This window comes from Nothobranchius furzeri, chromosome 4, assembly GCF_043380555.1.
Source record: "Nothobranchius furzeri strain GRZ-AD chromosome 4, NfurGRZ-RIMD1, whole genome shotgun sequence".
NCBI lineage: Eukaryota > Metazoa > Chordata > Actinopteri > Cyprinodontiformes > Nothobranchiidae > Nothobranchius > Nothobranchius furzeri.
The window spans coordinates 82,241,661-82,257,510 of NC_091744.1; the positions used below are offsets into that span (position 1 = coordinate 82,241,661).

Genomic DNA, 15,850 nt, shown 5'->3' on the forward strand with positions numbered 1-15,850 from the left:
GTTTTGAAACCTTCATTGGAAGTTTCCACTGTCACCAACGTTCAAACGGACATTCTGAACAAGGACATTGTAAGCGCTCTTAAACAAAAGTCTGTAAATGTAGAGACCGTTGCCTTTGCTGAAAGTGTGACACACAATGGACTTCTTTACAAATGTGGAATGATCCTGGTCCATGGCTCGCTGGGAGGACTACCAGAGTTTTGTGAGATTATCCACATGGTCATTCTTCACAACAACCCTCTGTTTGTTGTCAAAAAGCTCAGTGTGTGGTACATTGAACATTTTAGATCATATGATCTAAAATGTTCTCCAAACAAGGAAGTAGAAGTTCTGGAGCCTAAAGAACTGCTTGACAGATACCCCCTTGTTGACTACAGAATTGGAGGAATGCGCCTTGTCACTTTAAAAAGATACATTCATGTTTAAAGGGTGAGGAGAATGATGTGTATGCAATGCTTGTAATTGGAATATTTGTGTCATATTAACTAGTTAAAGAATCTTTATATACAGTTGCAGGAAAAGGTTTGTGAACCCTGTGGAGTTTCATGGATTTCTGCCCGTTGTGGTCCTAAAATGTGATCTGATCTTCATCAAAGTCCCAACAATAGACAGTCTGCTGAAACTAAAACCACGAAAATAATTTTGTTTTTATTTTTTTATTGAACACACCATGTAAACATTAACAGTGGAGGTGGAAAAAGCTTGTAAACCCTTGGATTTAATAGCGGATTGAACCTCTTTTGGCAGTAAGAAGTTCAACCAAATGTTTCCTGTAGTTCAGATCAGACCTTAGGAATTCATCTTTTCTTCCATGAGAGCAATCCCCCCCAGGCCCTGACGCAGCAAAGCAGCCTCAACCACGATGCCCCACCACCATACTTCTCAGTAGGGATGAGTTTCGGATGTTGCTGTACTGAGCCTCTTTTTCTCCACGCAGTGTTGGGTAGTTCTTTCAACAACTCAATTCTGGTTCCATTTGTCCAAAGAATATGTGCTAAAAGGGTTGTTGGCACATCCCATTGATTTCTTTCAGTCTTTAGCTGATGCTTGGATTCTTCTCCTCATTGAGCATTATTGAACAGTTATTGCTGTCAAAGGAGCTTCAACTATTTATTGTTCACATACTTTTTCCACGTGCACTCTGAATGTTTACTTAATGCATTATTTTAGTTTGAAAACACATAATTCTATGTGTGGTATTTTAAGGCAGACTGATTATTGTTGTTGCTTAGAATATCAGATCACATTTTACGGCCAATTTGTTTTTAGATATTTTGATGCTAATTTCAGAACGGGGTATTTAACCCTAAGCTTTACATGTACTTTTTTTTTTGTCCTTAAGAACATGAAGTAGAGACTCATGCCAATTGTTTGTTTTTCAGATTACCATGGGTGCAGCAAGACTTAAAGTCATCTTGGGCGAAAACAATGTGGAAAAATTGATTCTTCCAAATGGTATACCCCAGTCTTTATTAGAACTTGTCAATGTCGTAAAGAACACCTTTGGAATCACAACAGAAATTCGCCTGCAATACATGGACCAAGATTTTGGAAATGAGTTCTTCAATCTAAACGCAACCTCTGAACTGCAGGATTTGGGAACAATCAAGGTGGTTCAACAGGAAGTTGTTCCACTCATAATCACACTTACTGATGATGTTTCATCAGCTTGTGCCACTTTTGATGCTGTTGATTGCTCTTTACAGGCATCAAACAACACAAACATACTCCCTTCTCCTCCAAAACTGTCATTTCGAAGCGTGCAGTGGCCGGCGGTGTTTCCTATTCCACAATTTTCGTATGACACCGAGCTTGTGCTTGAAAGGGGAAATGCTGAATACAAATCATCCTCCAAATTGGTGTATCTCAGCACAAGAACCAAATCTGACATTCTGAACAAAGTATCTGAAGAAATCTTCAAGTACAAAGCTTATCCATGTGATGAACACTTTGTTGCAGTGGCAGAAGCTTTAATCAAAAAACATCCGTGTTTGAAGGAACCTGGATCCTCAAATGGATGGTACGGATGGAAGCAGAGGCTCAAGTACAAAATGGGAAATCTTAGAACCCAGCTCAGACTGCACGGGTGCCCAGAGGTAGCTGTTAACTCCATGAAGTCCAAAGTTACAGAAGGATCTTCTGGCAGAAACGTAAAAAGGCCTAAAAGGGCAGAAGCTAACTTTTATCCATCTTTGCCAACTGGGGACACTTCCGAATCCCTTGAACAGGAAAGACTTTCACTTCTGACTGAAGTGAAAATAAGACACAATGACCGGGTCATTGCAGACAAAATGGCACGCACTTTTGCATACAGGCGACAAGAGGTGGTGGACGGTGAGCCAAGAATCCAGGATTTTAAGGGTCGATGGCCGGCTCTTTTTGATCAACGCGAGGTAAGAAGACATTGTTATTTAATTTAATCGTTGACAGAGGCTTTATATATTAAAGCTTTTATGTTTTTCTTGCAGATCAATGCAGAGTTCCAGAGGCTTGTAGCTCTTCCCCTAGAGCAGAAGTTTTTTTCCCAACTTGACAAGTACTCCACCAAATTGATGACCGCCATTCGCTCAAGAGGAGGATCAACCAGGGAGAAGATATCTGGGCTGACACAAATCTTTGACCAGGTGAACTAAATTCAGGAGACCAATGATGAGTAACCAAAGAAAAACACAATGTTGGCTTTGTTTCTTATTACATTGTATCTCTCAAAACTAGACCGAAGACGTCAACAAAAAAAGAGAGTGTGTCCTGAAAGCCCTCGTCCCTTTCCTTGGAGAGGATGGAAATGCTTTCATCAAAGAATACACGGTAAGTAAATCTTTAAACGGGTAAATAAAAATGTTCTGAATGATTGTGTGTATAAAGTGTTTAGCTTAGAACTATTGTCCTTTTGGGCACCACAAGGACAATATTTGGTAGAAAATTAAGTTTTACTAAAATACCAAAAATTACCAGACGTGGCAGCCTCATAGCGCTTTCACACAAGGATCAGATCAGCTCACTTTGGCCCAGCATCACTCGGCCGGTCTCGGTCCAGTTGTGTTCAGATTGCTGTCTGAGGAATCGGGCCATGGGCGGAGACAGCAGGCGGGGGGAAGGAAGGCAGGTAAACAGGGGGACAGCATTGAGGATAGCGTGGGATATCACGGAAGAAAACAACAAAGGTTGATGTTTTTTTTTTTTTACTTTGTGCGCAGACTGCGGTTCTTTTAAAAGAAAATACCGTAGTTTCACGACCATAAGGCGCAGCTTCAGTTACGTGTCTTTTTGGTATTTAACACATACAAAAGGCGCACCAGGTTATAGGGTGCGGGCGTGGGCACGGTAAAACGTACCGGTAAAACATCTGTGCGGGTTCGGGACTCGGAACATATCAGTGCAAACCAGACATTGTGAAAATTATAACAGCCAAAAGCATGCTTCACTTTATGGGCTCGACACACGGGAGGCGACATCGCCTCTCCTCCATTCATTTTCAATGAGACATGTGCGAAAAAGCGATAATCGCGGGTCTCTCTCCTACCAAGCGAAAAACGTGCATGTGAAAGTTTGCACTCGTGCACGTGTCGTGCACGGACGATCCAGCGACACGATCCCAGAAAGTTGAAACATTTTCAACTTTTCATCGCTGTCGCTCGGACGAGGACCAATCAACGGAGGTTTCATTCACTGACCAATGAGCGGACAGGATGCTCCGTACACCTCCGAGCAAACATGATGGAGAAGTTGATTATTATTATGTTTATATATTAAAATCAGAAGTAAGATTTCACATAACTCTAGCAGCACCTTGTGAAACATCATATCTACCACTTTATTAACTCTGAACCGCTTAAATAACCTTAATTCCCTCCAACCTGACACAGCCAAGCAAAACAACGGAAGTTTCGATTTCGCCATGGAACAGAACGCGTAGACGGCTTTGCCGCTGCCGCGGATCGCCTCCCGTGTGACAGGTAATAAAAGCGACAGCGACAAATTTCGCTGATCGCGGTCGTTTGTCGCCTCCTGTGTGTCGAGCCCATTACTGGTCTAGTCCTGGTTCAGACCTGGTTTAGAGCGCACGTGCACTTCCTCATTGCGTGCGCTGACGGCTCGTGCTCTTCTAATGGGCTCGACACTCGGGAGGCAACTTCGCCTCTCCTCCATTCATTTTCAATGAGACACGCGTGACAAAGCGATAATTGCGGGTCTCCCTCCTACTAAAGCCGGTCGTACACCGGGAGTGCTGCAGGAGGACACAGGGATTTATGGGGGTTGGATGAGTAAAACGAAATAAAGAAAGTAAATCTGTGATTTGTGATCAGTTTAATTTGACATGAACAAGACAAACACGCTTTCTTGACAATCTTTGTGAATAAAAAACGTGTAGAAATAAAAACGAACAGCGTGTGTTATTAGGGAAATAGCGGGCGAGCAGTGTTGATGCATGATTGCGCATGCGTCGTGAGCGGTTCTGATACTTATTGGGTCGCAGCTGCTCGCAGCGCCGCTTCAACTTTGCGATATCCTCACGAGGGACGAGCAAAATAACACGCCAGAAGTCCGTGCGAGCTCACGATTGCACGGTTGAAGTGGTGCAGCAAGCGGCTGAGACCCAAAAAGTACCAGAACTGCTCACGGCGCATGCGCAATCATGCATCAACACCGCTTGCCCGCTATTTCTCTAATATCACATGTTCGTTTTTATTTCTACACGTTTTTTTTACTCACAAAGATTGTCAAGGAAGCGTGTTTGTCGTGTTCATGTCAAATTAAACTGATCACAAAACAGTTTTGCTTTATTTCGTTTTCCTCATCCAACCCCCATATATCCCTGTGTGTCCTCCTGCAGCACTCCCGAAGGACAACAGCTCTGTACATCTCTGAGCAAACATGAAGAAGTTGATTATTATTGTTTTAAATAGTAAAATCAGAAGTAAGATTTAACATAACTAGCAGCACCTTGTGAAACATATCTACTGTTTTTTTTTAAAACTCTGAACCACTTAAATAACCTTAATTCCCTCCAACCTGGCACAGCAAAACAAAACGGAAGATTCACATCCCCTTATGCGCTGTGTTGAAGTTCAGAATGTGTTTAGTTGGTAGATTTAACCACATAAACTTTCCACATGAACAAAATCATATGTTTGTTATTAAAAGGCCTAAGAAAATAGTGTGATTTGAATTGTGTTTTATTAAAAAAGGCAGTGGGAGCAAATATGAGTTTGGTTGTGCTTTATTTGAGCGCTATTACCAGTAATTAATCATCAAATCCAGGCTCGTAGCCTTACTTTGAACGCCCTGTTCACGCCAATGTCCAGCGGTTGGAGTTCCTTTGTCAAGCCTCCTGGAATAACAGCGAGCTCCGAGTTAATTTGCTTTACCCGTTTTTTCACATCGTCCGTGAGATGAGCGCGCATGGAGTCATAGATCAACAGGGACGGTGACGTGTGGAAAAAAACCGCCTGGTCTCTTCACATACACCTCATTCAGCCACTCTTTCATTTTGTCCTCATCCATCCAGCCCTTTTCGTTAGCCTTGACGATGACTCCAGCTGGAAATTTCTCTTTAGGCAGAGTCTTTCTCTTAAAAATCACCATAGGTGGCAGTTTCTGTCCATTAGCATGGCAGCCAAGCACAACAGTAAATGCAGATTTTTTGCGTCCCGTTGTGCGTATCGGTACCGTGCTAGTCCCCTTCTTCTCAACAGTGTGATTCACCGGGATGTCAACGGTGAGCGGCACTTCGTCCATGTTGGTTATGTGACTGGGTCACTTGACCGCGGTGTTTACAATGTCAGAACACCTGCATGAGACGGGATGTTAATTACAATCTGCCAGAATGACTCACCTTCAGATTCCTCCAACATCGTTAAAAATGATCAAATATGGAACATATCGGCGTGCGCAGGCCAGAGTGCTGAAGCTCGGCGCATTGTTATTATGAAGCTAGGGCACATGTGGAGGACACACACACGCGCAAAAATATACTTGTTTTCAATTACATTTATTGTGCCCACTTACTTTTTCTTAGGCCCACCCACAAATGAGTTTCTGGCTACGCTAATGGTGACATATGACAGACTTCTCTGAGCTCCGCAGCCATTACACGGGGTGCGCGCACCACACTTTGGGAATCCCTGGTCTAAGGAAATATCCATTGAAATTTTGTTGAAGGATTAATATAAAAATAAAATTCGGTACAGGGACGATTCCAGCCATGATAAGCTAAATGTGCCAGCTGACAGACTTTTGTGTTGTTTTGCAGGACAGTCACAGAGCAGAGATGCAAAAAGACCTGGAAGACGTCACGATGGCTGTGTATGTCATCCGGTCCGAGGGAGATGAACTTCAAGGGCCTCCTGAGGACATTGGGATTGTAATCGAAGGAGTAGAGGTTCTTGATAGACTGTCCTCAGTTGGAACAGCATGTGCACTCCTGTTAGGTTTGATCTACATTCTTAATCTGGCTTATCCAAAGGTCCTTCGCTTTACATTTGAGGTGTTGCAGAAAATTATAATGGAGCTGGAACCTCAAAAGATGTCTCCAAAGGTGCAGAACCTGTATGTGAAACTGCTAAATATGAATTAATATTGGTGGTTTGCAACCACAAGATCAGTTTTTGCCATTTCCTTTTCCAAAATGTACCTGTAGCACAGGTATGTTGTTTGTAGCTGTCTTTTTTCCCAGCATGGTGCAGAAACTATAATCTAAGCCTTGATTGTTCACTGACGGTGAAGTAATTTGAAAATAGAATTTCTAGGATTTTCCAATTCTAAGTAATACTTAGATAAGTGAGGGGAAAAAACATTCTGTAACCAGTCCAGTCATTCTCCTGATCTGGCAACAGACAGTTTACTTTAGTTGAGCATAAAACAATAAAGGTAAAGGGGAATGAAATGCTTTTGTTAAAATTAATTTATATTGTTTTTGGGCTAAAACGAAGCAAATAGACTGCTGCTAAAACAGGAGAAAAACTGGGCTGTTACAGAATGTTTTTTTTTCTCATTTACCAAAGTTTTACTTAGGATTGGAAAATCCCTTTAAAGCCAAGTGTCATCTACTCTGTTTTTTATATGCACTTCAGTTTAGATTTGTTCTTTTGCTGCATCTTGGTTTTGATTCTGGTTCAGCCATGGATTTTGGATTGCATGTAGGTTTCAGTGAAATGAGTTTTGCCTATGGTTCAAATTAAAAGGGCACCATTGATGGTACATCAGCTGACTTTTTAAACCCGTGTTTAGCAATTCTAGTTTTCGAGTGCCAGTATACGGCAACGTTTAATTGTGTCTCTGCTTCAACACACCTGAATCAAATAATCTGGTCATTAACAGGGCTATGGATTCCTGAACTGCATACTGAGGTTTTTCAGCCATTTTATTCAGGTGTATTGAAGCAAAGACAGAACTGAGAGTTGCAGTACACCCTCAGGCACTGGAATTTCCTTGTGATATAGGTATTGTTCAGTCATTTTTGTACTGTGTTAGATTTGTTCAGAGCCAGCTGAAAATAACGAGCTATTACATTTATCTTCCTTCAATGGTATTCCCCAAAATGTTTACAATTCAGTTTTAATGTCTGGCTTTTTGATGTTATATGCAATTCACTATGTGAAGTCATTGTGTTGTTAAACTGTGAGAGCATTTGTATTAAATTTTGTTACATTTTGCGTATTGTATTTTCTATAACATTTCATGTATTTTGTACTTATTTTTACAAAGTTAGAAGGCAAAATTTTATGTAGGAACAAGCGCACATTGTTTAATTTGTAGTTTTACACTGTAAAGTAAAAACAATGTAGTAGAAAATAGAGTTGATTTAGTCAAGTTAGACCAAGTAGTTAAAATGAGCTTCAAATTTCAATGTAATCAGAATGAAATTCTAACTTTAGTCACACCTTGTATTTCATTTTGAACAAACTTAATTAGATTGTGTGTTACCAGTTGACATGGTTTCTTCAAGTTCTTTCAAAGAGTTTTTTTAATATATATAGAGTTGATTTTTTGTGAATTTTTAAGTTGGACCGAAGTAGTTGGGTAATTTCAATTAACTTGAAATTTATAAATTGGACCAAAGGAGTTAAGATAATTTCAATAAACTTAAAATTTTTAAGTTGGACAAAGGAGTTAGGATAATTTCAATGAACTTGAAATTTTTAAGTTACACCAAGGTAGTTTGGTAATTTCAATTAACTTGTCATTTTTAAGTTGGACCAAAGGAGTTGGGATAATTTTAATGAGCTTAAAATTTTAAAGAAATCTAAATGAAAATCTTACTTTAATCAAACTTTATAGTTCACTTTGAACAAACTTGATTCAACTGTGTGTTACCAGTTGACATGGTTTTTTCAAGTTTTTTCAAAGAAACACTTTTTTCAGTGTATCTGTTTAATATTTTCTCTACGTGTGAAGTTTTTTCTCTGAAGCACGTGACAGGAAACCCAACATCTCCAGGATCTGATTGAAAAGGAGACATTACAGAAGTCACGTTGGTCTGTGGGAAATGTTTCTGAATTTTCTGATTAAACCTGTGACTCGTCATTTTGAAAAAGCAGGTGAAATCTCTCAGGGGGACAAAAAAAAAACATTTAAATTAGATTAGTGGTTTTACTACAGCAACCATTTTCTGCTCAGTAATTTCCACGAAATCCCACTTCCAATAACTTTATTTAAAACGTTATTTTAACACTGCTGTTTTAAAAAGTGAAAAGCTTCTTTGTTTACATGTTCAGGACACCTGCTGCAGCCAGGATCTGATCAGCATCATCAGACCTCCTTGATCTCACACACAACAGCATTTCTGCGAGGTGATATCATGCAGACTAAACTTCCAAATGCTGCCAACAGGCAGGAGGTTTCTGAGGACAGGGTGACACAATCACCATGAAGAAGCCAAACAGCCCGATAAGACCTTCCAGCTGCAGCTGCAAACTTTTCCTTCAGCCCAGAGCAGCAGACCCGTCTGAGTCCAGAAGCCAACATTATTAATACGTGTTTGTATCAGCGCTGAACATCAGTTTCCACCTGATAAAACCTCGCGTTTTATACACAGGAACAGCTCGTCAGGCCCAGAGAGCAGCCGAGCGCCAGAAAAAGAGCCTTTCAAGCGGCCCCGAGATGCATTATTGAGTTAAAAGGAGAGATGGAAAAAAAAGATCCAATTGTGAGCAGCTATCAGCGGCAGAGATCAGCCGTGCAGGCCTATCAGAAGCCCCCATCTCTGGGGGAGAGAAGTGAAAAGCCAGGGGCGGACTCAGACTGGAAACAAATAAAAAAGATCCAATTTTAATATTTATCTCGGCTCACATCGGATCGCTGCTTTATCTCCCCTCACATCAGCCTTTTCAGAGAACACTGACGTTTCCACAACAGAATTAAACAGGAAGCGGCGCGACACGTTGGGCTGCCGATGGACAAAAACATTCCTCACAAGGAGGGAATAAATGGAAAGTTTTCCTGCTCCTGCAGAGCCGCGCTCGCAGGGAGAGAATTATTAACTCATTTCTGACGAGCTCAGCAGAATTCCAGGTAATTCCCGGAACATTCATGTAAAACCCTACAGGAAGTAATGAACGTGACTCGTCCTTACGCTTGATCTGCCGGGGTTTGCTCTGTTTCCTCCGGGACATGCTGGCTCTGCTCCTGCGGGACGGACGGACGGGCTCACGGAGCGGCACCGACGCCGTCTGCTTCTCCGCCTCTGCTCGCTGCTTCTTCGGCTCTTCTGCTGCTGCGACGCGGCGCTGCGATCAGCGTCCGGCCGCGGAAATCCGCATGACCGTGGGTCCGGCGCTGACAGCTGTCTACCTGTGGCCGCTCGCCTCACCTTTCCCCTCCGGTCTCCTGCTAACGTTATTGCGGAGCTACTCGTCTCCGTGTAGCCGCCTGCGGTCTCTCCGGGAGTTTTCAGTCTTCTGAAGCTTCGCGCTGATAAACCTATCAGCAGTGAGGCGCTCAGAGAACTGGCTGCTGTTGTTTTCTGTCCGTTCCTCTGGCCGGTCCGCCCCCGGGTCCGCCTGCTCGGTCTCTGAGCCGGTACAGGGACAAACTTCCAGCGGAGACACAACGCTACAGCCAGCTCCGCTACTACCGAGGCGGCGCGGGCGGGGTCTGCGCTCAGGACACGCCCCCTGCGTCTGACGAAAGGTACGCACTCTCCTCCTATTGGTCGAGTTCAGTACTGAGTAACACAGCTCTTACAAATCTCTAGAACTAAAATAAAGAAAAATAGATAAATGTAAATAAATAAAAGTAAAATCTATAAAATATTTTACTAATTAAAAATACATAAATTTATTTTGTATATAAAACCGCATCAACTAGCCTATTAATAACATTTTTATTAAAATCAAACATTATTTATTTGGATTGTGATAGAAGCATAGGGCTACATACAAAACCACAAAAGATTAAAATATGAATTATTGTGCAGGAGATAGATAGATAGATAGATAGATAGATAGATAGATAGATAGATAGATAGATAGATAGATAGATAGATAGATAGATAGATAGATAGATAGATAGATAGATAGATAGATAGATAGATAGATAGATAGATAGATAGATAGATAGATAGATAGATAGATAGATAGATAGATAGATAGATAGATAGATAGATAGATAGATAGATAGATAGATAGATAGATAGATAGATAGATAGATAGATAGATAGATAGATAGATAGATAGATAGATGATAGATAGATAGATAGATAGATAGATAGATAGATAGATAGATAGATAGATAGATAGATAGATAGATAGATAGATAGATAGATAGATAGATAGATAGATAGATAGATAGATGGATGGATGGATGGATGGATGGATGGATGGATGGATCCGCTGTAAACACTAAACACTAAAATAATTCTGTCCAGGAAGGGAATTCCACCAGCAGCCTCCAAGGCAGACATTTGGTCTGAATTTGCTGCAGCGGCTTCTGCACGAGGAGGTTCACTGCTGCCACCTAGTGGATGCACCTAAAATCACCTAGTAGAGAAACGGGACAATCAGGTCACGTGCTCATCAGTCATCGAGATTTATTATTATTATTATTATTATTTGTATTATTTATTTATTTCAGGCAATGGCACAGAGCAGATTTAATCGTTTGTAGCTAAATAAAATCTAATAAAAACAAAGAGCCACAACTGTTAGATGTTCATCAAAGTTTACGATCGTAGAAAAAAATTAAAAGTGGATCAAAATTATTCTGATTATTTGACTTAGTGAGTTTTTTTCTTCTTCCTGCTGACGGACCAGAGACTTTAGCTCCGTTCACTCCAGAAGGATTCAGTCAGATCCAGAATGTTTGCTGAAGAAAGGCATGATGGCTCCTTGCTCTGTGGATATCTTTATCCTGTTAACCAACTTCCTCCTCCTCCTCTTCCTCCTTCCCCTCATCATCATCATCATCATCATCACCTTAATCTGGTTTCTCTTGACCTCATGTAAACCAGTGAAACAAATATTGTCTTAAAGTTTTTAAATATAACTTTTGGTGGGAGCCCACTGGTGTCCTAGGAGTGGGGTACAGAACAAAACATTTTTAAAGATACAAATAAGCAAATGTATTAAAACAATAACTTAGTAATTGGACCAGTTATGGTCGGGGTCACGAGTCTAAAATAAAAAGATCTTTTCAGAGCTGGGAGAGGATTTGGATTTTCTGGCTTTACTGGATATTTGGGTCATTAATCTAGATTACCAACATTTTAGTTTGGCTCATGACAAAATCTCTGGTGAATGTGGAGTTCTAATTATTTATATTTAGCTGCACTCTTTTCTATTGCTCTGCATGTGGATGCTATTCAATGTATGGTGGCCCAGAACTGTCAAAAACTGTCAACAAAACTAAAATCACAATGATATTTTAGAGAATTTAACAAATAGGAAATGTGATGTTCTAAAAATAAACGCTTACATCGCACAGAAAAATAAAAATAATACATTTACCATGAGATTTCTCTGTTTTAAATTAAAACAAAGTTTTAAATGTGAAATAATATAATATAATACAATATAATATAATATAATATAATGTAATATAATGTAATGTAATGTAATAAATTTTACATAATACAATATAGGGGTAGTAGCATCAGAAGCAGGGACCTGAAAAGGCTCAACAGCCTAATAACAAAGACTGGTTCTGTTTTGGGGACGACTGTGGAACCACTGGAGGAGATCATGCAAAGAAGGATTCTCCAGAGAATCAAGAAAATGATGGACAACCCTGAGCATCCTCTTCACAAGACTGTCCGACAACGGAAGAGTGTCTTCAGTCAGAGGCTTCTTCAGTTTCGCTGCAACACTGACCGCTACTGGAGATCCTTCCTGCCAACAGCCATTGTAATATACAACAACTCTTTGATGACTTGATTATAATTATTATTCTGAGTCAGTTTCCCTCTGGGATTAATAAAGTATTTTTGAATTGAATAATATAATATAATATAATATAATATAATATAATATAATATAATATAATATAATATAATATAATATAATATGATGTAATGTAATGTAATGTAATATAATATAATATAATGTGATGTAAGGTAATGTAATATAATATAATATAATATAATGTAATGTAATGTAATATGATATAATGTAATGTAATGTGATGTAATGTAATGTAATGTAATATAATATAATGTCATGTAATATAATGTCATAATATAATATATGTAATGTGATGTAATATAATATAATATAATATAATGTAATGTGATGTAATGTAATGTAATATAATGTAATAATATAATATAATATATGTAATGTGATGTAATATAATATAATATAATGTGATGTAATGTAATATAATATAATATAATATAATATAATATAATGTAATGTAATATAATGTAATAATATAATATAACATAATATGATATGATATAATATAATATAATGTAATGTAATATAATGTAATAATATAATATAACATAATATGATATGATATAATATAATATAATGTAATGTAATATAATGTAATAATATAATATAACATAATATGATATAATATAATATAATATAATATAATATAATACAATATAATATAACAAAAATCTCCTCACCAAAAATAAGTGAATCATCATTTGGTTTCAAATGAAAATGTTTTCAGTCCATTAACAATACAGGAAGTGTCTTTGCTGTTTAATAACTTTAAAAATAAAGAATCATCTGTTTCCTTTAATCATGTCTGAGCATCCAGAGAAGGTGTTCCCATCAGCTCTCGTCCTGCAGGTGATTCAGGATTTTTCCACACATCAGTGGTAGTTTAAACATGGCTGACGTCATGTGACCTGGTGATGTTTCTGCAGGAAAAACTCTTTCTAACAGAAGAGGCTTGTCAGATCCTCGTTTGATCCCTTCTGGTACAGTTCTGCAACATTTAGCTGGTTAGCTTTTTCAGTCCAACGTGTGGCAGAAAGATGCTGAACAACTCCGGTAGCACGCGTCAAACACAAGTTCAAGGAGCTGGCTGTGTTTGTTCTGCCCAGTGGAACACCGTGTTTTCAGCTGATTGTAGGACGGTAAACACTGTTCCTAACCTGACCTCTGGGTCACATCTGCTCCGTGTTTAAACATTAAATAGACTTGTGTAAGGAAAACGAGGTGCTTCTGACAGCAGCGCTACCTAATTCCCCCTTCTTCTGTAAAACAAAGAGCCAAAAGAAGGAAGCCTGGTTAGAAACCACAAGTGAAGCTGCAGTCTGAGAGTCAGGCACGCTTTGGGGAACATCTGCAACAAGAACCTCTTTAATAGAAGGTTTAACGTTTGTTGTAAGAGTTTTAATTCCATTCTGGATCTCCCTGGGAGCTAATGAAGTCCTGACACAAAAGGGGAAATCTAATTTCTCCTTCCAAAACTTATTAGAAGATAATTGTTTAAACATCCGGATCTAATTCCTCCAGATGTGCTTGCTCAGTGGGGTCCACTCCTGCTCCTCCAGGGCCTCAGCTGCATCAACACTTCTGATTTTAATTAGTAGGTCGTCAACAGACTTCTGCTGAGCTTGATGAGCTGCTGAACATATTCAACCATTGAATCAGGCCTGTTGGAGAATAATCAACTGAAATATGCTGAATGAGGACTCTCCAGAACCAGGACCAGACACCTTTGGGCTAGACGACGCTCTGAAATCCAAACTGAGCATCAAAATGGGGACGGAATGGGCGCCCGATGGACTGGTGTGAATAATTCGGAAAGTGCTTATTAGGGGTGACCTCGGCACAGGAGTTAAGTGTTCTTCTCGTAATCGGAAGGTTGCAGGTTCGAGCCCCGCTCAGTTTGTTGCTGCTGTTGTGTCCTTGGGCAAGGCACTTAACCCTCTGGAGGCAGGCGTTGCAGATTTACAACGTTAAAACCTACCTGCCTGGTTACTCCACATACGTATTTCGTGAGCATTTTTTAACTCAGAAGTTCCCCTGAAGGACTTCGTTGTTCGTCACTTTTCAAAACTTATTTTGAGCCTGAGAGGGTTAACCCCCCTCACCCGCTGGTGGTGGTCGGAGGGACCGGTGGCGCCTGTGCTCAGCAGCCTTGCCTCTGTCAGTGAGCCCCAGGGCAGCTGTGGCTACATTGTAGCTCATCACCATCAGTGTGTGGATGTGTGTGTGAATGGGTGAATGACTGATTGTGTTGTAAAGCACCTTGGGGGGTTCCAGGACTCTAGAAGGCGCTATATCAATCAAACACAGACCATTTACCATTTACCTACATGTAAAAGATGGTCCAGCCTGCTATTTGTAAGGTGTTCCTAAAAGTGGCCAATTAAAGTTAGTGTCATCAGAATAACCACAGATGTTTATTAAATCTGACCCAAATGAACGATACAAAAAATAAAAAGTATTGGTCCAAGCACTGAACCCTGAGGAACTCCACGATCAACTCAGATTCATTTTTAACTAATGAACGAGGCTCAGATCTCTGTCGAGGAACGCTGGGATTGACTAGTATGCGGATTGCTGTAAAGACTCTGACACTAGTCGGTGACTCGATGCACTCTGCTGGCTGACGGTGGCACAGGAGTTAAGTGCTCGCCCCGTAATCGGAAGGTTGCAGGTTCGAGCCCCGCTCAGTCTGTCGTTGTCATTGTGTCCTTGGGCAAGACACTTAACCCACATTGCCTGGTGGAGGTGGTCGGAGGGACCGGCGGCGCCAGTGCTCGGCAGCCTCGCCTCTGTCAGTGCGCCCCAGGGCAGCTGTGGCTACATCGTAGCTCATCACCATCAGTGTGTGAATGTGTGTGTGAATGGGTGAATGACTGGTTGTGTTGTAAAGCGCCTTGGGGGGTTCCAGGACTCTAGAAAGCGCTATACCAAATACAGACCATTTACCATTTCTTTTTCCTTATATAGGAAACTTTTTTCTGATTGGCTTAATGAACTGACCCCTATTGGAATGTTTACTGTCTGAAGGTCCTTGAGACGACTCTTGTCATGATTTGGTGCTTTATAAATAAAAGGAATTGAATTGAATTGAATTCCTCAAATACTCGAGTCTCTCTGACTCCGTTCTTTTGGGCAAGGTTGAAAACTGATTCCTCCAGCTGCCACAACATCGGACAGCAGCGTGAGTCGGAAACCCAAACAACTGTCTGTTTACCGTTTGTCTTCACATGGTGTTGGTCCCTTTTTCTCAGAGGTGCTGTGTGTGTGTGTGTGTGTGTGTGTGTGTGTGTGTGTGTGTGTGTGTGTGTGTGTGTGTGTGTGTGTGTGTGTGTGTGTGTGTGTGTGTGTGTGTGCGTGCGTGTGTGTGTGTGTGTGTGTGTGTGTGTGTGTGTGTGTGTGTGTGTGTGCGTGCGTGCAGGATGCTACATAGAGTTGAAGTGTTCAAAGAGCAGGAGGAG

General features: G+C 40.4%; 2 protein-coding genes across 8 annotated transcripts in view; one reads left to right on the forward strand and one right to left on the reverse strand.

Moving 5' to 3' along the window:
* Positions 1-7,655, forward strand: part of LOC139061513 (uncharacterized) — a 15,853-nt gene extending 8,198 nt beyond the window's left edge. For 5 of the 6 annotated variants that reach the window (XM_070550506.1, XM_070550505.1, XM_070550507.1 and 2 more), the window contains 4 exons: positions 1,383-2,393; positions 2,469-2,624; positions 2,716-2,808; positions 6,254-7,655. In XM_070550506.1, the coding sequence (XP_070406607.1) occupies positions 1,383-2,393; positions 2,469-2,624; positions 2,716-2,808; positions 6,254-6,577 (1,584 nt within the window). In that variant the 3' untranslated portion in view covers positions 6,578-7,655. Of the gene's footprint in view, positions 1-75; positions 430-1,382; positions 2,394-2,468; positions 2,625-2,715; positions 2,809-6,253 lie in introns of those variants that run through there. The other variant, XM_070550510.1, reaches the window with a different exon arrangement.
* zfpm1 (zinc finger protein, FOG family member 1) overlaps positions 1-10,086 on the reverse strand; it is a 132,687-nt gene extending 122,601 nt beyond the window's left edge. For both annotated transcript variants that reach the window (XM_015965152.3, XM_070550501.1), the window contains exon 1: positions 9,575-10,086. In XM_015965152.3, coding sequence (XP_015820638.3) covers positions 9,575-9,614 — 40 coding nt within the window. In that variant the 5' untranslated portion in view covers positions 9,615-10,086. The remainder of the gene's footprint in view (positions 1-9,574) is intronic.
* Positions 10,087-15,850: the final 5,764 nt, after the last annotated feature.